This window comes from Hakea prostrata, chromosome 8 (assembly GCF_041222555.1).
Source record: "Hakea prostrata isolate BN-2017 chromosome 8, UWA_Hpros_2, whole genome shotgun sequence".
Lineage (NCBI taxonomy): Eukaryota > Viridiplantae > Streptophyta > Magnoliopsida > Proteales > Proteaceae > Hakea > Hakea prostrata.
Genome location: NC_142607.1, coordinates 13,240,424 through 13,258,511, shown reverse-complemented (window position 1 = coordinate 13,258,511; position 18,088 = coordinate 13,240,424). Strand labels below are relative to the sequence as shown.

The 18,088-nt window shown below is 37.0% G+C and overlaps 2 protein-coding genes and 1 non-coding gene across 3 annotated transcripts; 2 read left to right on the top strand and 1 right to left on the bottom strand.

Moving 5' to 3' along the window:
- The first annotated feature begins 83 nt into the window (after nt 1–83).
- LOC149007031 (monodehydroascorbate reductase 4, peroxisomal-like) lies at nt 84–7,768 on the top strand. The gene is made up of 7 exons (XM_089166171.1): nt 84–275; nt 1,322–1,373; nt 2,521–2,601; nt 3,889–4,007; nt 4,234–4,453; nt 5,201–5,319; nt 6,906–7,768. The coding sequence occupies exons 1-7, from the start codon at nt 156–158 to the stop codon at nt 7,617–7,619; spliced, it is 1,425 nt and encodes a 474-aa protein (XP_089022297.1). The 5' UTR covers nt 84–155; the 3' UTR covers nt 7,620–7,768.
- A 1,383-nt stretch (nt 7,769–9,151) lies between these two features.
- TRNAP-UGG (transfer RNA proline (anticodon UGG)) lies at nt 9,152–9,223 on the top strand. The gene has a single exon. It is a non-coding gene; the product is annotated as a tRNA-Pro (tRNA).
- Nucleotides 9,224–11,136: 1,913 nt separating this feature from the next.
- Nucleotides 11,137–14,555, bottom strand: LOC149007029 (DC1 domain-containing protein). The gene is made up of 4 exons (XM_089166891.1): nt 14,342–14,555; nt 13,005–13,484; nt 12,418–12,897; nt 11,137–12,112 (listed from the first exon to the last, which is right to left on the bottom strand). The coding sequence occupies exons 1-4, from the start codon at nt 14,429–14,431 to the stop codon at nt 11,423–11,425; spliced, it is 1,740 nt and encodes a 579-aa protein (XP_089023017.1). The 5' UTR covers nt 14,432–14,555; the 3' UTR covers nt 11,137–11,422.
- Between the last annotated feature and the right edge of the window lie 3,533 nt (nt 14,556–18,088).

The following is an 18,088-nucleotide window of genomic DNA, read 5'->3' as shown; positions in this document are numbered from 1 at the left end:
GATGTAGTGGTACATGAGTTAAAGAATCGAATCTCCTCGTCATCTTCAAACCCACTCAAGCACAGTTTCCATTTCTACCATCTTAAGGATTTATTGGGTTTCAGAGAGACATTTGAGAGACCAGACTGAAATAAACAGATATAGAAGAGAGAGAGATGGGAAGAGCTTTCGTATACGTGATTCTTGGTGGGGGTGTTGCTGCTGGTTATGCCGCTCTAGAATTTTCAAAGAGAGGAATCTCTTATGGTGAACTCTGCATCATCTCTGAAGAGACAGTAAAGCTCCTACATTCTTCCATTTTTTTCTCTGCTTTTAGTGCTCGTTCGTTGAGTTCCAGTGCTAACGCAGTGGCTTTGTAGAAACGTATATGCTGAATTGGGTTTAGGCTTGCAATAGATATAATAGGTTGAGAGCTTTAGCTTTGTTATTAACTGTGACAGTCTTTTCCAGCTAACTTCCATTGTTTTTCGTTTTTTCGTCATTGTGCAGAGTAACACTGAATTCACCATTAAATTTCTCACGCAATCTGCGTGATACCCGTTTACATACATCTTGAGATCCTTTTTGAGAACCAGTGATACTTGACGATTAATTTTGCTCTTAGCTTGTAGTGTTGCAGAACTGTGTAGCATGCTAACTTGACAGTTAAGTCCCTTCTTGTTGCTAACTTGATCATTGGACTGCAAATGCCAACCCATGCTTGAAGCAAAATTGGCTGCATCTCTACCATAAACCGGAGAGATGGACAACATGGCCAAGTAGCCAACTGGTCCAACACACTGTGTCACCAGCCTGAGAAACACCAGTCAGGTAGCTGTTGTTTTCCTATGCTCTGTGGCTATGATTCACTCATCCAAGGAGTTATCTTGGCAAAAGTCCCATCCGATCAGATGATCTTATTGTTGATTCTGATGAATTCCTTTCCTTGCTTTGCAAATTGGGTTATAACCTTGGAAGATGAGCTAACATCTGGCAGAGAAGTCAAATATGATGTACATCTTTTCCACTTTAAGAGGCTATATAAATTCTTCATGTATGGGGTTGTAAACATGGGTTCTGTGTTGCACAGACTTTTAAATAGATGAAAAGAATTCCTTTCTTTCATCTGGCTTCTATTTAACCTGTTGCATGTAAATTTTTTAAAATATATCTCAAAGTTTATGTTCAATTAGCTTGACCCAAAATGGATGAATAGAAGTTTCCAGCAGTGCCTTCATACAGTGCTTTAGTGATGGTCTAATGTTGGTGATCCCTGCTAAAATTGTTGATCATTTCAGTCCAAAATTTCTAGCATGATGTCACTTTGTTTCAATTGTTGCAGGTTGCACCTTATGAAAGACCTGCACTAAGTAAAGGCTTTTTACTTCCTGAAGGTAGCTAAAAGAACACTTAGTAGCCTGATATTTGACTCTTCCATATCTGTCATTAGCATTTAATGCTTCATTTGAAATGGAAGAACTTGATGAGCTCCCCAACTTTATATTTCTTATTCAGGGAATGTCAGTATCTAACATGTATCAACAAGTAATCCATATTTTGAAGTATTTGTGTAGTGTGGTACCTTCAATCATGGATGGTCCTGTCCTTTTTGACAAAGTAGAGTATCCAAATCATCCTCATGCCATTTATTTAAAAATGAAGTATGTCAGGAGTTAGGATGAAACATAACCTGAAAAACTGCACTCCACCTCTTTCTCTTAGTCATTTCTTCTCTTTTAATATAGATGTGGGTATGCAGTAAACTATTGGAAGTTACTTTGCAGTTTTTAGAAGTACTCTTTTTCCACAATTATGGTCTTTAAAGATAAATTTAAGATATTGATATGTGAAATCCTAAACAACAACTCAACCTTGTACCAACTCAATGGGGTTGACTACATGGATCCTTACCTTCCAATTATCTCTGTTCAAGGTTATAAAATAGTTTATGAGGAATTCACATCTTTTCATATGCACATAACACAGATGGCCTAATGAGAAAACCTTGAGAATGAAAAAACATTTGATTTCAGATGGAAAACTAAAAGGCAGTTCTTTTTTTTCCTTTTCTTTTTCTTTTTCTTTTTGTATTTACTGGAGGCATCTCTAAAGAATATAATACATGTAGGTTGTCCTTTTTGGCAAACAAAATGAGAATGTATAACACCCAATCTTCCCATAAATTTACACTTGGACCTCGGGGTCAACCTGAACACATCAATATTCTAGGTGAGCCTTAAGAAAATCGGAAATCAGGAGTCTCAAGAGGCTCGCTTGAGTAAGGGCTTGGCTTACATTAGGAAAAGAACTTGCATCTTCATAATTATGGTTTCTAGAAATGAGAAAATTCATATTGATGCATGGATGATTTTATATTTCCTTTTTGACTTTATCATTGTTCAATATGAAACCCTTATTTCTAATAGGTGAGAAAATCAGATCCCAGGGTAGCTGGGCATTTACTATTAAATTCTTATAGATGCATGCCTGTGCATGTAGTTTATGTAGTAATATATGGTTATGACTTGTGATACTTTGCAGATCCTGCACGTCTGCCATCTTTCCACACATGTGTAGGCGCAAATGAGGAAAGGCTGACTCCTGAATGGTATAAAGAACATGGTAATTGTTCTGATGACATGCATCTCCAAAGTTCCCTCATTGGATAAAATGCTGGTAGTCAGATATCATTGTCTAGTGTGATTCATATAAAATAGACATATAGGACATTTTTTGCATCTTTGTATTTCTGTATTTTGTACAAAATAACTTACCAGTTGTTATGAACTTCAATAAATAGTTAATTGTCCAACTATTACACCAATAACCAAACTAATGCTTAATTGGTGGTTTTGATTTTCGTTTCTAATTATTTTAGAGGTGTTTGTAAACATTGTAAGGCACCAAACACCTCTGAGGTTTACAAGCCTAACTTGGATGAAAGTTATGCTGTACAAATGAGTATGCAGATGGGATTTATTCATAGTGAATTTAAAATAGGATATGCCAGTGTTCGCATCTCTAGTTCTAATCATGGAATTTTCTCAATTCCCTACATCAATTTTAGTCAGTGTCTGGCAGCGTGAGGTTTCTAAACTTAAAATCTTAAAACTGAGTTGCAATAATAATGGATATTCATACATGGTTTTAGCTCAATGTGCAACTTAGATGTTCATTACCTGGCCAGCTAGAGAAGAAAAGACATGCTCATTACCTGGATATTCAAATAGGATCCTTTTATGAGTCATTTGGGAATTTTAGAAGGTCAATATATATGTAATACATCTCCCATCAATTAGAGATGGGAGAATATGACTTCTTAAAGTTTTGGTGCCGTTGAGCAATGCATATGGGTTTGGCATCCCAACCTGATATCTTCTCTGCTCTCCTCTTTCTCTTTTATTCATCTCAAGAACATCTTCACCATTCAAGCTGCTGCTCAAGAATATCTTGTACAACAGTAAATGAGTCATCCCCATCCTCTAAACCATATCTGTAGTTTTTTCTCCATTTTTGAGAAGCATCTTTTATTCTTTCCAGAAGAACAGCTATACCTAAGCTCCATGGGTCAGTCTCTTTTCAACAGCTTTCTTTTTTCTAACGGAAATAAACTTCTGTACCTTGATTTGCATTAAGACTTTTTAGCCATTGAAGTGCCATGAATGGTGGTGACCATTGATGGGAGCTCCTGACTGTTGCACCCCGTGGAATTTTCTTTGAATTAATGTATTTCAAACTAAATACATATATCCTTATTGGTGAAAGAATTCTTGGAACACCATTGTGTTGTTGGTCCTGGCAATATTTTCAACTATTTCATCTTATCAGCAGAAGGAAAGTATGATCCTGTTTAACTCCTATGTACTTGTCTTTTTCGATACAGCTACTAATAGTGATTATCATTTCCAGGAATTGAATTATTTCTTGGAACTCGAGTAAAATCTGCTGATGTAAAGAACAAGACTTTGCTAACAGATGATGGAGAAACTATAAGTTATAGGATTCTTATCATTGCAACAGGTGCTCGGGTGAGGAATCTGATCATTTAATTATCACAACTCCTCAGTATTGTGCCTTGACTGGGAATATTCTGAATGTCTCCCAAGGACTTCATTGTATACAGAGAACTTAATGCTATGTTTTCATTAAAAAAAACTATAGGATTGTGTTGAGAATGATATTTTGAGAAGGTTCAGTCTTCAGTGGTAAAAATTAACAAATAAATCTTATTTGAGTTTTATCTCTTTGGTATAGGCTTTGAAGCTCGAAGAAATTGGAGTAAATGGATCAGGTGCAGAAAATGTGTGCTATTTGCGGGATCTAGCTGATGCAACCAGGCTTGTTAATGTGATGAAATCTTGTGTTGGTGGTAATGCTGTTGTTGTTGGTGGTGGGTACATTGGCATGGAGTGTGCTGCCTCTTTAGTCATAAATAAGATAAATGTAACCATGGTCTTCCCTGGGGCATATTGCAGTAAGTATGAACTTTCTTTTCAAGGTTGTTTTTCTTTTTTCCTTTTTTTTGGGTCATCATTTATAACCCATGCTAGCATATTCTTTGCATAAGCAGTATTCTGCAAGTTCATTACAGCTTGTATTTGTCTGGCATAGATAGTCATCTACTTTCCGTTATAACCTTTAAGTGTTCCCTGATAATCATCTCTTACAAGTTTATACTAGCTTTAGGATGATCATCTAACAAAGCAAAGTTTAGTCAAAGGTTTGCAATGATTACAGGAGCTATTTTTATTGATGTTACTCCTATATTCTTTTTAAAAGATGTATAATTAGAAACATCTGGATTCTCTGTGGTTCCAATTTGATTTGGATCACCTAGAACTTGTTCTTAGTCTGCCTCATGTTATGAGTATCTTCCTTCTGTTGCCAGTGAGATTGATTTCTTTTTATTTTATCAATTAGACTTATGCTTTAATTCTAGATTCGTCAATGTAAGAGCATTTTATTTTGGTAACAGTTCTCTATTCAGTCTGGGGTTGGAGATGAATTTTGTGCACAACCTAAGTATTCCTGTTTTGTGGGATGTTGCAGTTATAGCTAATCATCTTTGCAGTTCACAAAATATAACTATACTCTTAAAAGTATGCTTATAAGTTCCCCGTTAAATATTTGTTGTTTGGTGGACAATATGAGATGTGAATTTTATTTTTTTGAGATCAATCTTACTTCATTTAAACCTCTGAATGCATATGGTTTAATGTAGTGAATCGTCTCTTTACCCAAAAAATTGCCGCTTTCTATGAGGACTTCTACCAGAAGAAGGGAGTGAAGTTCATAAAAGGAACAGTAGTGTCATCATTTGAAAATGACTCCAGTGGGAAGGTAACTCTTATCCTGCTGCATATTATCTCATGATTCGTACGTGGTAATGATGACATTCTCAAACTTCTGAAATAATGTTTTATCTGCGGTGAACTTAATGAACCAAGTCAGCTATTAATTTATCTGTTGTCAACAGCTCTAGTCAATTGTGCAACTGGCTTTGGCAACATTATGTTGAACCAGTGCTCATGATGTGGGAGCTAATAATGAAAACACTATCTAAATTGCTGGTCAGCAAGTCCTTCGGTTGTGATATCAGGATATCAGCAAAGATGGTAATTGGTGTACCTTAGAAATCTAGAAAGGTGTTGTCTAGGATCAGCCCCCAGAATATATTTTCGGATTGTGAATCTCTCTAACTCTGGGTATCTATCTATTTTCACATAGAATACTAAAACTTTTGGTATATTTGGGAACAGAGGGGTTTAGGCTCTGTTCTGCAACAGATTAGGCCTGCCAACATTGTATAAACCATACAAGGCTGCAATCAGTCAATTATACCCAAAAAGTACTGCTTTTACCAGAGTATTGTGATTTCTTCTTCCAGTTAATGATAAGTTGATGACTTTTTCACTGGAGTACAGTTAAACCCCGTACATAATGAAGTGCAATGATGTATTTATTTGCCGGGAAAGTTTGTCAGGTTTTCATCAAGCATAAAGTTGAGAATGGAAATAGTATTCCACATACACAGACTAGCCTAGCTAGGCAAGGCACCTTCTAGGAACCTAGCTTGCTGAGGCATCTTGGTGCTTACTGGTGAAGATCCAAATCAAATACATGCTAATAAAAGAAAAAGGGGTAATAATGCATGTATCATAGTCTAAAAAATGCTCCAACAATATAAATTGACAAATTGTCAGTGGCAAGAAACGAACAATAATAAGGATTTGGCAGCACCCCATTAAGGAGATACCTGTTGGCATGTTTCATCCATGCACTCATAGCGTCTATGATTTAGATCAATGTCAAAACATACTTTTTAATAGTTATGATATGGTGTTCCTCATTTCCTTATGTGCACATCCAGGGTGGCAAACAATCAGATTGGGTCTAATTGCAAACCTAGAAAGGGACATGAGCTATTTCAGCTGGCATTTCAGTAGAAAACTTCGTGGAAATAGGGCTTAGTTTGGTTCATAAATGACTCAATGAGTTTCCATCTCACATCCAATTCTTCCATTAAATTTGCTGTGTTATGTTGATTAAATCCACTGGGAAGAGGTTGTGCTGGTCATTGAGTTCAACAGTTATTATTCCCCCCCCCCCCCCCCCCCCCCCCAAAAAAAAAAAAAAAAAAAAAAGAAGAAAAGAAAAATCCCACCCGAAAAATACACATACTAACACAAGTTTCTATTTCCTTATTTCCTTTTTCTATGGAAAGCGGGGTAGTGAGAAAGCATCAATTATGTGCCACCTTTAGCAGACAGGTTTCCTAATTTAGCGAAATCTAAATAATGTAGACTTTGTCATGGTTTCTTTCATTTACTGTACTTTCTGATTCTCTTATCATGGATCTGATTGTTGCTCTGTACTTGCTCAATTTATCTTTAAATGGGGATGGGGACTGTTCTGCTTAATTACAGGTGAAAGCAGTTGTCCTTAGAGATGGGACTAGACTATCGGCAGACATGGTCTTGGTGGGAATTGGAAGCCGTCCAAACACTAAACTTTTTGAGGGTCAACTAACATTTGAGAAGGGTGGAATCAAAGTCAATGGATGTATGCAAACAAGTGACAGTTCAATCTATGCTGTGGGAGATGTTGCTGCTTTTCCAGTCAAACTCTTTGGAGAGATCCGTAGGGTTGAGCATGTTGATTTCGCACGGAAGTCAGCAAGGCATGCTGTTGCTGCACTAATGGCACCAGACAAGGCTGGTGAATTGGACTACCTATCATTCTTCTATTCGAGAGTGTTTACATTGTCATGGCAGTTTTATGGAGACAATGTTGGGGAGGTTGTTCACTATGGAGATTTCTCTGGAAAATCTTTTGGAGCTTATTGGATTAATAATGGTCGGCTTGTGGGTTCTTTTCTGGAAGGTGGAACCAAAGAGGAGTATGAGGCTATAGCTAAGGTCACCAGGCTCCAGCCAGTGATTGCTGACATTGCTGAGCTAGAAAGACGGGGCCTGGATTATGCATTGTCAATTAGCCGGCAACCACCACCCCCACCACTGGCACCACTTCTTGCATTTCGGAGGCAGGTTTACACTTGGCACACGACAGCTATGGTGGTTATAGCTGCCTTGATAGCTCTATTAGCATATTGGTATGGGAAGACACGCTTCAGATGGTAAAATCCTCTTCTTGTCGAGAAGTCCTATAGATTCCATTTCACCTATCTACTTAATGCTGTAACATTCATGTTCTAGCACCCAAAGCACAAAGGGTGTACAAGTTCCATAATGCCCAAGTCTAATCATGTTATTCATTCAATGTAAATATTTGATGTTAATGTTATTCATTCAATATAGATATTTGATGTTAAGTTATAATGATTTCTTCTCTGCAACCTCGAGTTTTATCATTCATGCCATCACCCCCTCTCTTAGTCCATGTATCTTCTTCTTGTTCTCATGTCTTTTTACGCTCCCTCTTCTTCCCAATGTAGCGTTACCTCTGCTTTCAGTATCATGAAAATTCTCCACTTCAGTAATGTGTTCCTCCACTCTTCCGGCATGTATTTCACCACCCCCCCCCCCCCCCAAAAAAAAAAAAAAAAAATTGTGCATTTCTAGTTCCTCACACCTCTATGATTCATAGCTTTGGATCTATCATGGAGAGTAGTGAATCCAAATTAAGGGCTTGGAAGATGTTTCATATCCTTGCCCTTCCTAACAAGGGCTTCCAGGAGCTCTTGATCTACTTCAAGCTTCTCCCAAGGTAGTCTTCTTCCTTTAGTAATATCCTCATGTTCATAGTGGGTTCTATGATTCTTGTCTTGGGTTTGTCAATTACATGATTGAGTCTGCTTTTGGTGCCTCTGGGTTTTGTTCGGTGATAATTTTGTTGACAAATCCTATTTTTGTTGGACATAGCTATTTTACTTTATACTTGTAAGCTTATGGGTACGAGTTTGGTTGACCACTTTCTTTGCTGTGGTTATAGTCCTCTTTTTAGGGTTCAGAGGCTTCCCTAACACTCTAACCTAGAATACCTTATCCATCACATGTATGACAAATAGATCAAATTCTATTGCTTGATGTTGGATATATGTATTCAAACCTTGTAGTAACATGTAGCTATCTCTTTAGTTCATAATGAAAATGCTTGTTTTACCTCCCCCCCCCCAAAAAAAAAAAAAAAAAAAAAAGTTTTCATATCTTTCTAAAGTTTTCATTTGACAAGCTCATACTGTGTAGAGAATGGAATGTGAGCAAAGGACCCTTGGAGTCCACTAGTCCAAAGTATTTGAGTAAGAAAAAACTGACTACCTTCAAATTTATATATGAAGAAGCTGTCCCACCCCTTCAGTGATATAATCCTTAGTTGTTTACCCAAAAAAAATTACACTAATTATTTAACCCTAAAGCCATAATCCGTGTCAGCATTTTTTCTTTTTGGATCTGAAGTTCATTTACACCACGACTATATCCTTAATGTATATATTATTTCAATATACCAGCAAGGAAAATCTAACCTTGACCTCTTCAATTAGAGGAATTGGTAAATTTTTTTATCTGTTGTCCCCGGTATGTTTTGGATGTGAATGCAAAAATTGGAAATGATATTCTTCACACAGGAAAGACCTGCACTTACTATGGATCTGCCCTGAACATTTTGTTTGATTGTTTTATGAATATTACTAACAAGAACGTGTTCATCAGCAGGGCATTTGGTCTAGTGGTATGATTCTCGCTTTGGGTGCGAGAGGTCCCGAGTTCGATTCTCGGAATGCCCCGAAATGTTCCACTGGCGTTTTTCCGTTTTTGGCGCTGGCTGTTCCCATCCCTCTTCCTTAACAAACTTGGCATTTTTCACGCTGGACAAAACCCTATTATTATATTAAATAAAATTCCACCAAGAAAAAAAAAATTCCACCAAGAAAAAAAAAAAAACCACCTCAAGCCAAACGGTTCCTTAATCATCATTTTTCTAAATCTTTGCACACTTCTAGCGATGATCTACCAAACCTCATTCGATACTATTAATTTTAATTTCATACTAGTAATTATCCAAAACCATAATCCAATTACAAATATAACCTAATTATATTTATATGAACTCACAAAATACAAGGTATTAAAATTCAATAATTATTACATACTCTTGATTCCTTCTAGCTAAAAATGTGATGCAACTTGCTTGTACTGAGAACATTAACTTTTCTTGTGTAGTCAATAACGAATCACTATTTATCTAGAAGAAAATTAACGAATCACCAAAAGTTTTCCAATCAATGAATGAAAGAATCACCAAAAGATGGAAACAAGACCAGCAAGACTAAGAAAGGTATCATGAAGAGGTTGGCTCATTTGGCAAACCAACTAAAGGGTTAAAAGCTCGACTCTCTTAAGTCTTAACTACCCAAAAATATAAAATTTTTTTTTTCGGGGTTGGCAAACCAAAAAAAATAAAAGTTAAAAAAAAATAAAAATAAAAATTCAACTCTCTCAAGGAAATATGTAACGTATCTAATGTCCCCTCCACCACCTCATCCCTTCTTTGGAAATACATACGAAAGTACTCTTTGAAAAAATAAAAGAAAAAAATAGGTAGCATATTCTTTTTTTTTTTCCTCTCGTAGTTGTCTTGGAGCATATTCAAAGAGAATCTTCTCCCTCACTAGAAATATATATAAAAATATTCTTTGAAGAAAAAAAAAATCTTTTATAGGGCATTCATTAAGTAGGTCTTAATTCTTTCTTTCTTCTGTTTTTTTTGTTTTTGTTTTTTTTTTTTTTTTTTTTGAAAAGTGGGTCTATAATTCTTGATTGTCTTCTTTAAACAAGTTAAGTTATACTATACCTATTTTGTAATTGCGAATGATTAACTTTTCTGTTAATTTAAAACTAAAATAGTCATTTTATCCATAATCCATCATTTTAACCCTTTTTCTTGAACCGGTTTGACCCGATAAAATTGTTGATGAGCAATTTTTCTGGGCCGACAGAAGGTGCAGATCGATGAGCAGTCACAGTCAAGCTCAACAGTGGCGAAGTGGGTTTTCTGGGAATAAGGGACAACATCACCATTTTTTACAGAGACTGGCTTCTCACCTGAATTTGATATCAAGTTCCCAAATTTCAACGATCCTCCTTGGGGTGAATTGGAGAACTTCATTTTGCGAGAGTGACTCTCTCTTGTACACATAGTCTTCACACACAAAACAACGATGGAGTCTTAATTACAGAGAATGATATTTTGTGTTTGACCTTTTGTTGTCATTATGTGGTTGTACTAATTCCGTTTATTATTAATTTTTGTCATATTTGGTGAAATATTTCTAGTTTTTTTTCCAGAAAATTTGATTGTGAGAAGTGAGACATTACAGATGAATCATGGGTCATGGAAATCATGATTACAGAACCATGGAAGAAAACAACCTATCCATTTGCTTAGAGTTACACTTTTCAAACGATACCACCTAGGTGGTGGTTTAGTGATCTCAAAACTCATTCCCAAGTGGTTTGGTAAATCTCATGTTTCAAGTTCGAATTCCCTCATGACTCAATAATGGGTTTTGAGTCGGTGGTGAGTATTTCCGGCAGAGGGAGGTGAGGGCAATAGCCACCAGCAGGGTGAGAGGCGGTAATAGCCAACAATGGTCGGGTTTTCGGTGAGACATAGAAAAAAGATGAGTGCCATAAAAATAAATAATAATAAATAATAAATAAACTGGTAGATGTGTATTATTATTATTTTCCTCGCAGATGTGTTATAGCATATTCCAGGAAGAGAACTTCATATCCAACATGCTCAAACCTGTGGTTATACTTTTTAGTCTCCAACACAACCAAAGCTACCATACGTTTAAATACAAAGCAACCCTACGGATATATTTCAGCCAAGATAATTAAGATAATTAAGTCCACACTCAAGCAAGCAGATCATAGACTCATGCTACCCCAACTATCAAATTCATGGCAATGGCAACTCCTCAAGCTTTATAGCAAACCTCTCCGTCGCAGACCCATCCTTCCTTGGAAGCTTGCTCAGACCCACCATTAGCATCAACATCTTTCATATCATCTTTCTCTCCTTTGTCTTCCTCTTCCTCTAGAGCACACTTTGGATGGAGATCAAAGTTGCAATCTTCACAGTGATAGGCCCAGCCACTGCCTTCCTCCCCACACCCATCACAGCCGAATATTGGATATCGAGTAAGCTCAAGTTCGTGCTCCTCATGGAGATCATGTTTTACCTTCCTAGGCCATTGTTTTGCCATCTCCTCAAGTTTTGCATCAATTTCCTTCAAGCGATCTTCCGTGAAAGGATAAGCATCAGCCCCATGAGCCATCAAAAGTTCCCTAGCATCCTTGGAGACCAGCTTGCCGGTGGGGCCAATAGCTAATGCAGTTGGAATACCTGAAATCTTGAACTTGCGACTCAAAAACTTTTTCCTTTCATCACCAAAAGGGACTGCCAACCATGGCATTTTTGAAAAGAACTCATCGAAAGAAGCTTGGTCACTATCACTAGAAATAAAAATCACTTCGAATGCATCATCTGTTTCCTTGATCTTGTGGTAGGCATTGATCAATTTAGGCAGAAAAGCACGACATGGGGGACACCATTCAGCAGAGAAATATAGCAAGATGTTTTTCCCCACAAGCTGTGAGACGGGAATCTGAAATGGAAGTAAGTTTTGACTGGGGTCAGATACGTAAGAGAGGTCAAGGAAATACATGTCATTACTGTATGAATCTTTTTAAAAATTAACAAGACGCTCTCTACCATCCAAACTAGCATACAAGCTCTTAGACATAACCTAATCAGCTGCTAAGGAGAAATGAAATCCTAAGTGAAATCATATATAAGTAAGCACAGAAAAAGGCAGGTCAGGGATTGCAATTTGACAATTTCTTCAAGTCAAAAAAATGAGTGTTTAATTCAAGGGCCAAATGAAGTGTTAGCAAGTCCAAGAAGCCTTACCTTGGTGCCATCTTTATTAATAACATAATCTCGATCTTCCAGAACCAAAATTGACTCTAAAGTTTGTGCTTCTAGCTTTGCCTCCTCTATCTTAGCGAGTTCTTCCAACTTTTCAGGTGTGAATGGGTATGCCTGAACTCCATGATTTTCTATGACCTCAGCAACATTGGGATTCAGTGTTTTTCCATCTGGCCCAATTATAACCAATGTGGGAAGAGTGCTAAGGTCAAAGTACCGGACCAATTTGTTGGAATTCTTATCCTTGAAAGGCAATGCTAACCAGGGCATTTTCTGGAAGTCTTCCTTGTACTTTTCTTCATCGTCATCAAGGGAGACCAACACCACTTCAAATTTTTCTCCTCCCTCCTTCAGTTTCTCATAAACCTTCACAAGTAATGGAGTAAATTCCAAGCATGAACCATAACCGGACAAGGAGAAATATAGACCTACTGTCTTTCCTTCAAGCTCAGATACTAGAACCTGAAATGAAAATCCACCAAATAAACTTGATTTCTTAAATCAAAATATAATAAATGAAACTCAAGTTACATAAATAAATAAAATCTAACACTTTTAACTTTGATTACCTTCTTCCCATTGTTTGAAACTAAGAAGTCCCGAGATTTTGAAACCAAGATAGAACTCAATGACTGCGCATTTTTGGCTTCCTCCTCTTGCTCTTTTAGCTCTGCGACTTTTTCTACTGTGAATGGGTACCCTTCCACTCCATAATCACGAATGATCTGCACACCAGATCGGCTAACAACTTTGCCATTTCCATCGATGATCACAAGGTAGGGTATCCCCCTTACTGAGAACAATGTATTAAGATGATCCCTTAGCAATGAGTCCGAAAAGGGGATTGCAAGCCATGGCATCTTGGAGAAATATCCACTGAATGAATCTTCATCTTCATCAGCCGAGACAAATACTATCTCAAAATTACCCTGTGGAAGGAGTTCATTATAGACCTCCACTAAAGTTGGAGTGAAACGTCGACATGGCCCGCACCAAGAGGCAGAAAAATATAGTGCAATATTCTTCCCACTCAACTTGTCACATTTAATCTGCAAAATTTTGAAATATTTTCACAGATCAAACCTTTACCCATTAATTGAAAAAACTGAATAGAGTGTTGCACTTACCTATTACATCTAAATTAGAGCTAAAAATCAACTTGAAAAGAAACAAAATAAACTCAATTTCAACACTGCACCCGTAAGAATATAAGACAATTACATATCCATGTTTTAATAAGATTAAGATTATTCCAATCAAAGAGGGAAATTACCAGCTGGTTCGGGTCTGATGAAGCAAAAGATGATTTTGATCATTTGAATGACTTTAATCCCCTTAATGGTGCCATATGGCACCAAAAGACAAGATATAATTTAGCAGTTAACCAAAACAAGGTAGGACCCCAAGGATAGAATACGGTGAAGGGTGGATAAAACCCAATTGAGGAAACTATTCAATAATTTTCCTGTTCAACCTTCTTCGCCTTGTTCTCACTTTTGATGAGTTGCAGAGGCCGGTTTTGCCAAGAAGACACAATCGATGTTAATTCTACCAAATACTAGGCTAACTTTCCGCTTTCACTGTATTCTATCCTTGGGGTCCTACCTTGTTTTAGCTGTCTGCTAAATTAGATCTTGTCTTTTGGGAATAGATTGAAACCTATGCAAAGGGTCCGGAAAGTTAACCTAGTATGCGGTATAATTAACATCAAATTAAAGAATCTGATCGTTGCGGGTCTAATCTGTTAAGATATCCTAATTGATCAATCTCCAGATAGTTTGTAAACTCATATACAAACAGAATCCAAGAACACATTTAGAAAAGGAACAATCGCGAAACCATATGAGATGATGATAATAGGGAGAAAGAAAAAAACAAATCAAACAAATCAGGGAAGGAAGAAAACCTGTTCGCCGTTGTTCCTGATAAGGAAATCCCTCTCAGATGATGAGAGAAGAGCTTTGATGTCGTGAACATCAACTGCTTCCATTGCCATTCCAGAAATGACTTCAAAGACCACAACCTCTTTCAGTCTTCACTCTTCAGTAGTTTTATAGAATTGCAATTTGGTTTTATTTATACCAACAAATCCAAAGTCTGCATTTGATGACTTGTTCACGCGATGGAAATTGTTCTTTTCGCTTTATAAATTGCCTTTCTCTTTTTTTTTCTTTCTTTTTCTTTTGGTAATAAATTGGCATCTACAGGGGTAAAATTTAATAGCATGCGTGGCAGCGTGGGTAGGTGGCACTGGGCAGGCCTGCAAACCATGCATAGCATAGAATACACGCTATCGATGATACTTAGTCATCAAGGAAGCATCTCACGAAACCATACCATTCTAGTCTAATTCATATTTGTATATAACTGATAGGAAACATATCGATACGTCTCTCAATTAAATTGCAATAAAATACATTGATGGGTAAATATCATTCTTAGCCCCTTTAAATCTTCCCCCCTCTTCCTAGCACATATATCAAACACCTCCCCTCTCTCAATTTTTTCGTTTGAATATTGTTCTAAAACCCCAAACTACCCTTGGCTTTTTTTTTTTTTTTTTAAACTTTAAATTATCGTAATCACCCAGCAGTTAAAATACTAAACTACCCTCAATTATAATAATTGTTAAAAACCAATACATTATAGTTAAAATCCAAATTATTAAAAATCCCAACATATCCTTTTTTTTTAAAAAAATTATCAAACAATTAAAAAACTCAAAATAGTAGTCGAGTTTAATTTTATTAACATACCCTCTTTTTTAATTGCATTTTTAATTTTACTTGATTTGAGTAGTACTTTGCGTTTTGTGATTTGGGGGGCTTTAATAATTAAAGATAATTTAGGTTTAATTATGGTGTTTTGGTATTTAATATTGTGGTTTTGGGATTTTTGGGTTAGGGGGGGTGGGTTTAAGAAAAAAAAAAGGGGGGGGGGGGGGGGGTGTGGGAAAGAAATTAAAAAAAAAAGAGGGGGGGGGGGGGGGTGGTTTTTTTTGGGGGGGGGGGGGGGGGGTTTGGGGGGGGGGGGGTTTTTGGGGAGTGTATTTACCTACATTGAGAATACATAGAGTACTCAACATGAGATGATAGCCTTTCTACGGCAATTTCTATTTCAATTTCTCCGTTAGAATATTTGATATCGATACTTTAGACCTGGCATGTTATACACATGAGCAATGAACATAAACGTGCATTTCTACCCAAAAAAAAAAAAAAAGAAGAGAGCATGGGCATAGTATGCACGGGCATGATGCTCCTAAATTGTTAGTAATTCTTTAGAATCAACTTTAAAATGACGTTTGCAAAGAATCATGATTCTGTGGAATTAGGTTCTATAGAATTATATTCATAAAAATAAAAATAAAATTGTTTGGCTATCCAAATTCTGACAAGTGAATATGTCTTAAACAACCATTTAGTTATCTCATGACTGAATTTAACTTGATTAGTAAATTATACTTTCTTACACCTTAAAATATATATATATATATATATATATATATATATATATATATATATATATATATTTTTTTTTTATATTTTTTATTGTCTCAAATCTCTTTTACAAAGTCAGGTCTTTAAAATCTGGAATGATGTGCAAGAAGTTCAAATTGGCGAGGATTAACATTTATGTTTCATTAGTGTAAGACACAATAATGTAAGATTAATGTCAAACGTTCTTCATTCTATTAACTACTTAGTAGATTAAAGTGATAAGTACGTTTTTAACTTCTTCTACCATTTTCTTTATTTAAACTAGTTAGATAATTTTCATCTAGACTCCTTGAGGTTTGGTGTATGTTATTTTTAATCCAAAAACTTGAGACTTTGCATCTATTTTCCCGTGTTATAGAAAAACTTAATTTAAGAACAAATTATCACTTTTATGACCAGTTTGTCCTTTTTTTTTAATTTAATTTTTTTACATACACACTCCCACATACTATGCTGGTGACTTCCCTTTTAGTCTAAAAATTACAAAAAGTCTTTTAATTCAAATAAATTTTAGAATATGAACACCTTTCACAGATTAACCACCTCGTGAAGCTAAAGCGGCAGCCTCACCTAGCACTTGAGACCGTAACCCCCTACGGACGAGGAAAAAAAGAATGCACTCAGGCCGGTTGTAAACCGGGCTCTGCACATACTCCTCTGGCGCTACTGTTTATTGCTCTAGTTGCGATAGCGGCTTCTGCAGGCGATTCTGTAGGGGAGCACCATTTACAAATAAGGGGAAAGCCGGAGCGTGCTAGCGTGCCCAGCAATCAAACTACTGCGCGTTAGCGCCCATGCAACCAAGCACTTGGGCTCCGCTGCCGTTGCCGCTGCCTTGAATCTGTTAGGGACCACCGTTGCCTTGACTCTGCCAACCCCTAAGAATTTGACGTAGCACTATAGTCCAAGTAATAAATGCCCAAGTTTCTTTGGGGTCCCAATTCCAATAAGCCCCCCATGCCTCTTTTTTTTTTTTTTTGTTCGTGGACAGTTAGACAGACGACAACTGGAGTCGAGCCTGTGCTATTCCCTACGGGCAGGCAAACAGAACCATTCATCTTCCTTTGAGCAAGCGCTGAAACTGATCTTTCATTCCAGGGCAGCTACCTAATATCACTCTCTTGGCAAAACGCTTCGAAACGAAAGAAGAACGTCTCGCCATTTCGAGGAATGCCCGCTGATTAACCACCTCATGAAGCTGAAGCGGCAGCCTCACCTAGCACCTGAGACCGTAACCCCGGACGATATAGGAAATTCCCTTTCCACACGCCATGGCTCAGTGGGTAGTTCTGCTCTGGTAGTAAAAGGACGAAAGGTAAGTTCAACATCGAAGACAGCAGAAGAGCAGAAAATAAACAATACTATATATCTTTCCTATGTTGTAGCCGCGGCAGGAGATCGAAAGCCCTACCTTTAACCGAACCCCATGCTGTAGAGCCCACCTGGTGATGCCCCACTCAGAATAAGTCCTTCATTGGCCAGCCACTACCTCGTTATCACTCCGCTATGTATGAGGAAGGGTTTGGAACACCACCGGTGACCGAAGCAGCACCCTTTGGGGGATGGTTTCTCGATCCGATCTCTCACTTGAAGAAAGATAGCCACTGTGATTAGTATAAAATACAAAATTATGACTTCTTTTTTCAAAATATCTTTATATGTTAAGAGACTCTAGTACCCCTTAGCTTAACCACTATTTGTGAAGTACAATCTTAGCCAGATGGATGAAGAGATTCTCTCTTCACCCATCTTCTCCAGTGATTGAGGTGAGCAAAGGTTGAAAATACCAAACATTTTAAAAACTAAAGATCCCGTAACTAGTGTTTAAAAAAAATTCATAAATATTGAAATAATAAAAAAGATAGTCGTTAGCTGGTCTGGTCTGTAAAGCAGGATCTCGACAGCCAAGAGACTTGTAGTAGGTTGCAGATGTAGGGTGGTTTTCTGATCCTCTGTATCTCTAAACAGAGAAGATCAGGTTCTTCATAGATTTCCTTTATCTCTTTATAGGTTTTGATCTTTCTTTTTTATCTTCCTTTTTAGATTCTGATATTTAAAGCTCATCACCTGTGATGGGCTTTAGATCTCAACAACTTCTTAAGTTTTAACATGGAGGTTTCTGCCATGGCTTGTTCTTCAGATCAAACCATCTC